At 42.9% G+C, this 8,058-nt stretch overlaps 1 protein-coding gene across 2 annotated transcripts in view; it reads left to right on the forward strand.

Annotated features, from left to right (window-relative positions):
• PPP2R2B (protein phosphatase 2 regulatory subunit Bbeta) overlaps positions 1-1,878 on the forward strand; it is a 237,168-nt gene extending 235,290 nt beyond the window's left edge. For both annotated transcript variants that reach the window (XM_065409308.1, XM_065409309.1), the window contains one exon: positions 1,599-1,878. In XM_065409308.1, coding sequence (XP_065265380.1) covers positions 1,599-1,878 — 280 coding nt within the window. The remainder of the gene's footprint in view (positions 1-1,598) is intronic.
• Positions 1,879-8,058: the final 6,180 nt, after the last annotated feature.

An 8,058-nucleotide genomic window follows, 5' to 3' on the forward strand; every position in this document is an offset into this window, starting at 1 on the left:
GAGGATATGCTTTATTTTTCTTACATGGCAGAGAAGTTGAATTCCTGTGTTAAGTGCAAAATGTAATGCAACCTTAACCACAACCAGTATGTACATAATACTATTGGCTCTTCTCTCCCTTCTGCTCTGTAGTTCTTTCACTGACCTCTTTGTGGGTGACATGAATGTTTGGTGCACAGTTTGGAGTTCTTTTCATAAATATATGGATAGAAACAGAGATTGGCCTAACCCAGAACCGCATGTTCAAACTCCTCCAAATTTCAGGCATTATTGGGGGTGGGGAGGTGCTGTCAGATTCAAATCATTGAATTTGAATCTATGCCTGAAGTTTTGTTACCACATCATCCAAACTTTCTGGTTCTGGTTTGGATGTGGTTGAAATCTCAGGAGACCAGTTGTTCATGTGGAGGTTTTGGCTCAAGAAGATGACGATATAGTTTGGCCCAAAATTGCAGAAATTCTTGCATTAGTCACACCATTCAAGGTGGCAGAAATCAAGTAGGATTGCCTGATCTTGTACGATTTCTGCAATTGTGGGCCAAAATCTTATGCAAATTCAGCACCCTCAAAACATAAACCCAGGATTAATTGGGCCTTGAGCCCAAATCCCATATCTAATCTGGTTCCAAATAATGCCTCCTTGCAAGGTTGGGTTTTTTTGCATTTAATAATGGGTGAAATTCAGAGTACAGGTCAGAAAAAATTCATGTCGAACTATGAGATTCTTATTCAGTCTGTACTCTGGAAAAACTCACTGACTTCCATGGGAATTCTCCTTGAATAAGTACTGAGAAAAGACTTGATGAGATGTATGGGCTTATTTAAATATATCCAAAGATCTTTGGTCTGATAAAAGGAATGGAGTTCTCCAGAACTTGCTGATACTGGCTGGTTGGAAGTCCTGCAAGAATAGCCTTTTTCAATGAACTTCTCACTCATCCAAGCCCAATAAATATAGAGGCATGGGGAAAAAAATTAAAAACTCAAAGGAAAGTTACCAAAGTCATTCCTATCCCTTGGGGAAGGAGGAAGGCCGCCATCTTGAGGTCAATCTATCCGAAACCACTATGGCTAATTCAGGAGTGACATTTTGTCTCTCATCATGCCCTTATTGTCCAGAAGGATAGTGAATCTGATCTGATGCCTCAAGATTGGGGAAGGGAGAGTAAGACATAGAAGCTTGAGAGGTCCTAAACTCTAGCTCAGGGGTCGGCAACGTTTGGCACACGGCTCGCCAAGGTAAGCACCCTGGCGGGCCGGGCCAGTTTATTTACCTGCTGACGCGGCAGGTTCGGCTGATCACGGCCCCCACTGGCCACGGTTCGCTGTCCCGGGCCAATGGGGCGGCGAGACGTGGCGAGGGATGTGCTGGCCGCGGCTTCCCGCCGCCCCCATTGGCCCGGGACGGCTAACCGTGGCCAGTGGGGGCCGTGATCGGCCAAACCTGCCGCATCAGCAGGTAAATAAACTGGCCCGGCCCGCCAGGGTGCTTACCCTGGCAAGCCGCGTGCCAAACGTTGCCGACCCCTGCTCTAGCTGCTGTGCCATCCTCATATGGCATAATTAACTCTCATCTGATCTTTCCACTTGCTTCACAGTGTCATAATGACCGGCTCCTACAACAATTTCTTCAGAATGTTTGACCGCAACACCAAGCGTGACGTAACCCTGGAGGCCTCTAGGGAAAACAGCAAACCCCGGGCCATACTCAAGCCCCGCAAAGTGTGCGTTGGGGGCAAACGGAGGAAAGACGAAATTAGCGTGGACAGTCTGGACTTCAGCAAAAAGATCTTGCATACAGCTTGGCATCCTTCAGAAAATATCATTGCAGTGGCCGCAACAAATAACCTGTATATATTCCAGGACAAGGTTAACTAGGAGGACAAGTTATTCTTTAGGAATTTCATGTACAGAATATTAGTAAACAAAAGTTTTAAAACGTTTCTTTTCTTTTCCCTCCTCCTGTTCATTTGTTTAATTAATTATTCCTCTGCAGATACTGTGTAGAGACATGCAAACAGATTCCAATATCCCCTACCTCCCACTCATCTTAAAGCAACGGGTTGGCAAACCCAGTAGGTACTGGTATCATGGTTTGTTTATTTTTTTTTAAAGAGTTGAGAGCTAACAGATGTAATGATCCCTTCAATAGCTGGCTTGGATTTCTGATGCTTTTATTACATCCAGTACTCTTTGGTGGTTCCTAGTGTTGTTTGGTTCTAGACGTCTGCTGGTTTAAATTGAGGTTAATACTGTAGTATGGTATTTAAAAATTCAATTAAGGTCAGAAAAGAAGGTGTGTGTGTGTGTGTGTGTGTGTTGTTTCTAATTAAGCAATCCCAGGGTTCTTTTAGTATCATTTGAGATATTCCACTTGCAGAATGATGTTGCCCTTGCCAATGTTTTTTTTTAAATTTGCCTTTTTTCTCCTGCATTTCTTTCCCCTCTTCCCCCTCCCCCCCCCCCCAGTGGAGACAGCGAAACCAAACATAAAATGGAAAGATCAGATTTGCAGTGGACAGGTTTAAAATCGGGGGGGAGGGGGAGGTAGGAGGGAAAGATCAACTGTATACTCTAATCAAGGCTGCTACCTTCCTCCTTCGCATCCCACAGAAACTCTTAAGGATTTGGCTCTGTAGATACTGTGGTGCCTTTTTTTGGTATATGACATACCTTTATAAATAATGCTTCCAAAATGCATCTATTGCAAACCAAAATGAATCTGGGCTTTTCGTCTGCATTTCCTGTGTTTTGCTTTGGTCATTTTTAATTGTTCTGTTTTAATCTCTTGCATGTTATGACTGAGTCTCGCTCTTCCTTTTTAAAAAAAAAAATATTTATTTATATTTGAATGACACAATCTAAGTTACTAATTTATGACATTGTGGGGAAAAAAAAATACCACCACCACCACATACTGCTGTCTGCACCTGACCGCTTTGAAGAGAGGGTATCCATGGTTCTGTGGTATAATAGTAATAAATAAGAGCTCTTCCTCTTGGCAAGGCTGCCCCTAAGGATTACTCAGGTCCCTTCTTTATCTGAGCAATTGTACAATATAAAACTGAAATTTTATTCAATCTGTAGGTGGCTACATGGTGGTCAATGTGCTGTGCATTCTTGCAGCTTGTGAACAGTGGGCAAAAGAGACAACAGCTGTGATTGTTGCAGTGAAATTTAGTAGATTTTTTTTAAAGGCAGAGCATACTCTTTAAAGCCTCTTTTGTAAGGCATGAGTTGGATTTCCAGCATGTCCTGCAAGACTTACCAAGTCCTATACCTTACAAGAAAGACTGACTGCCACTTATTCAAGGGACATAAATACCATAAGGAAATTACACAAACTGCACAGCTACTGGGGACCTTCACTTAATATCTCTGGGGCAGGAGGAAGTCACTGTTGAAGTACTTGGAACCAAGCTTCTAATTATTATTTAACTACTTAATACCCTGTCAGCTGTTCATGAGACTGCTCAGGACAGGAACAGATAAGTTTGCCTTGTTTAAAGGAATGATTACAAGGGAAAAAAATTATGCTGGCTTATAAATTTATTACAAAAAATTGCTTTCAGGAGTAACCTGTTTTTTAAAATGAAATGATTAAAAAATAGCAAAAGTAAACGTCTTTTTTTTTTTTTCTTAAATTTCCTGTAAAGAGAGCCTGCACTCTGGCATCAGAAGTAAAATTGTCTCAAATGTGTGTTGGTGTGGTTTCACTGATTGATGTGGTTTCTAAATGCTGCATGAGCTTAAACTTTTAATGCCGGGATTGTTCCTGGGGAGACTCAAAATCAGCTGTCTGTCAGTCTCTGATCATGCTGTTGGAAGTGCTGCTAGGCATGTCAGAGGGACCTAATAAATCCTCCTGTCTTAGTGAATGTGTGGGTAATTCGGGTGGCAGGGTGGCTCAGAGAGTGGTAGTGGGAAATAGAGCCTTTCACCTCCAGTTTGCTGGTTGGGCTCTATCCCAGGTCAGTACAGGCTTGATCCTGCCAGTGGCACAAGGGGTTGTGCTACTGCATGGATGGGATCCACAACAGTGCTGAGCAGTGTGGTGATCCTGTTGCATCCAGTGCAAAGAGCTTAGCTAATATGGCAGCCATATAGCAGAGGTGAGCTCAGAGAGGGCAGAAAGGATGTGGTGATGGGTGGAGTCAAGGCATGGCACCACAACCCCAATGGAAGTACATTCATCAAAAAGATGCCCCTCCCCCCACTACCACCAAATTCCCTTATGCCTACGGGCTGCAAGTAGAGGGGTAGGCAGGGCAGCTGCACCACAACCCAGTGTTGCTAAATACGGCAGCTATGCTTAGCTTGCTCCCTCTAGGATCTAGGGAATCCTAAACCAAGATGGCATATCAGGGGGGGAAAGCCATCCCTTACAGTCTAATCGCACCTGTAGGCTTCAAGACCAGCCAGGGAATGAGGCGAACATTGAAAAACAAACCATCCTCAAGAAGATTTGACAGAACAACTTGATCATGTCAAGCTCCCTGTGAGTCTGCTTCTGCCTTGGCATTATTGCCATTAACCTTTAGTAAGCACCCAAGAGAAGCGTGTTGGTGAGAGACACAGCACAGAGCGCTTATTGACTGCCAGCATGTGGCTCCGTCTGAGGTTTCTAAAACGCCTGGAAACATGTATAACCGCACTTTCAAAAGGGTCTGCTAATTACAGGGGCCTGATTCACCAATGTGCTGCAGTAACCATTGAAATCAATGGTAGTTGCTCATATGGAGTGAGAAAAGAATTGGACCCAAGAATTTTATATTGTCCCTATTCTCTCTTGCGCGCGCGCACACACACACACACACACACACACACACACACACACACACACACACACACACACACACACACACACACACACACACACACACACACACACGATGAAGTTCCACAGCCATGACAGACATGCCATAGGACTTATCAAAGTTTCTCCCTATGAAGGAAAAGTAACTATGCTCATGGCTCTCTGTGAGGATCAGTACAGCCCCGGCCTAACTGGTGAATGGCAATTTTTAGAGAAGTCCTAAAGTACAGGTCAATGGAGACTGGCGACTTCAGAAAAGGCACAGGTGAAAGTGACGAATGAACCTATTTACAGTAGCATGCAACCAGGCAATGTCTGTCATGCCCACCCTGAGCAGCCCCTACCACTACACCTATAAATACAATGGGTACACGGTGAAATGTACAGCTGTCTGGTTTGTTTTCCTGCACTACCTGTTAACAGCTGAATTCACCTCTCATGTTCTCTAGTACAGCAAACATTTCCCTAGTTACATGGGCATTTCTCTGGGCATTGTTGTTGTTTATGGCCACTTACAGAAACCAGGATCAGTGCACAAAACTATTGGCCTGACCCTGAGATGTGCTGAGTACCAGCAACTCTACAATGGGAGATACTGATACTTGGCCTGCAGAAGGCCATAAAACAACCAGTGAAGGATTTGCACCCTGCTTTATTTTATTTAGCCCTTGATGCTCCAAAGTGAAGAGCCATCCAGCTTGATTTTTGAATGCTTGCTGTAACCAGAGAAGAGGTGGCAGGATGTTCTAGAGGTGTATTAAGGGATGGTAACCAAGATTTTATAGCGGTGTTGGTTAATGCAGCGTGTGAGAGACTCGCCTGATGCATTGTGGTCTGTTTGAGACTATTGGAATACCACAAAGCATGCACAAGGGATGACAGCTTACAATCAATATTGTGCTCGCTGATGCAGGAAGCAACATCATCGCATCCTAGCGGTTACCCCTACAGCCCAGCCTCAGCACTAAATATCTCTAATAACAAGGCTATATGAAGTGACAAGGGCTATTATTCTTAACCTTGCAGCCTACCCTCTCTGAACAACAGAGCTGCCAAAATCTTCCATTGGATTTTATTAGGGAGAGATGATTCAGACCCCATCATAATCCCATCACAGGAGTTAGACAAGTACTTAATACAGCAAGATAAGAAGGAAAACGATTGGCATTCCCCTTTATTCAGGGCTCCGTAAAGCATGAGTCATTGCAGCTGGATTGATGGGAGGTGAAATGCATTTTTATGGTATTTATAATAGTGTTTTAAGGGATGAAACTTGGATTTTATTGTACTGAAGACACTTATTCTAATAAATAAACCTAGTTCTCCCAGTGGGGGGTTATTATTTTGTCCTCAACTTCTGCAGTGTAATCAATGTAATATTTCATGGAGGCTGTCTCTAATATTAGAGGCTCAGCACAGGCTCTGATTGTAAAAAATATATTGATTCTACAATACAAATTTGCTACAGCCTGTGACTATAGGGATCTGTGACATATAATGTGATTCAATTATGATAGTGTATTTTACTTCAGCGTCAGGACTTTTCTAGAGACAAATGCACAATAATGTTTAGAAGATTTAAAAAAAAAAAAAGACCACTATGTTTGTGTCATCAGGAGGCAACATTTCTGAGTGGTTAGAGCAATAGAACTGGGAGTCAGGAGACCTGCGTTCTACTCCTGACCAAGCCCATGAACCTGTGTGAACCTGCACAAGTCATTTCACTTCTATGTGCCTCAGTTCCCCTTCTGTAAAATGGGGGGTTTTAAATCATTTTAGATCCTCACATGAAAGTCAGTGAATAAGTTCAAAGTATTACTATAAATATATTCCTGTTTTATTTATAAGGGATTTTATATGGAATACAAACACAGAGCACCTCATCCTGCATGTTACGCTGATGAAACGCTCCAATAAAAGGTAAAGAAATACAAACCAATAATATTGTAAAGGGAGTCTGAAGCTTTAGTGATTAACACTCCACCTAAATGATTGTTTTGATGTCAGCTTTGGCAGCACTTGTGGACCTCATGCCAATAAAACTATTGAAATCGACATTCAATTGATCATAATGGTGATAAGGGGAAGGCTTGCAGTGTATTACCCTGCCCTGTAAAGACTGCTGATGATTGAAGGAAGTACAAGATACAAGAACAATTCCAGAATTCGTGATCCTTCACATGGCATTGGATTCCTAGCAGATTCTTCAGTGCTCAAGAAATGGGCAATTTTAAGTTCTCTATGGATATTTTAGTATGTTCAGAAATCAAACTGAAATTTGATTGGGTGATTTTAACACTATATAAGTGCAAGTCAAATGTTACAGAAATGGACATGGTTTTACCATGAAGGTCCTACATCATTGTTTTATACACTTCATGACCTGCAGTGCCATCTTCTTGAGGCTCCTCTTAAAAATCAAATGAAAACTTCACCTACTGCCGAAAGTACTGATAGCCACATTGAGCACATTACACCTGCTAAATCTGATTCAGGATGTGGGTGTTGATTAAAAGTGAGCCCAAACTAAGATGGGCCCACTGCATTGGGATAATCAGTCCAGCTGGAACAGTAGAGTTCACACACCAGAGGTCATACTATCACCCAGGGTATAATTTGCAACTCATGCAGACATACCCACAGTTGCTTTCATCTAGCTAGCTCACTGAAAATACCAGTGAGGAAGTGGCAGCACAGGCTACCAATGTGAGTATGGGGGCAGGTGGGCTTGTACATCCGGAGCCCATGCTGCTACGTCCTCACTGCTATTTTTAGTCACACTACCTAGATTAACAGGTGCATCAACATAAACTACACTCACACCCGCATTTGCAGTGTAGGCATAGCCTTGGACAACAGGAGCTAGACCTAGACTATGGAACTAGTTCCTGCGAGTAGTAAGTATGACCACTTGTCTACTTACTTCGAGAACAAAATATAAAAATAATTTCTTTGCCAACCGGACTTTTAACGGCCTGGTCAGCTGTGCTGACCAGAACCACCAGGGTCCCTTTTCTACCAGGTGTTCTGGTCAAAAACCGAACACCTGGCAACCCTAGTAGATATACCCCTATTGACTTCATGGGGGTTGCACTAGGCCTTTAATGTCAACAGGAAGTATAATGCAGTGAAGAAGCAGGCCTTATATTGGCATGTATGATGCAGTGCATACTTCTGGGTCTGGTCCTCTGAGGGCCTGAACTCTCATAACACCAAATTCATAAAGATATCAAGCACCTTTT

This window comes from Emys orbicularis, chromosome 8, assembly GCF_028017835.1.
Source record: "Emys orbicularis isolate rEmyOrb1 chromosome 8, rEmyOrb1.hap1, whole genome shotgun sequence".
Classification (NCBI taxonomy): domain Eukaryota; kingdom Metazoa; phylum Chordata; order Testudines; family Emydidae; genus Emys; species Emys orbicularis.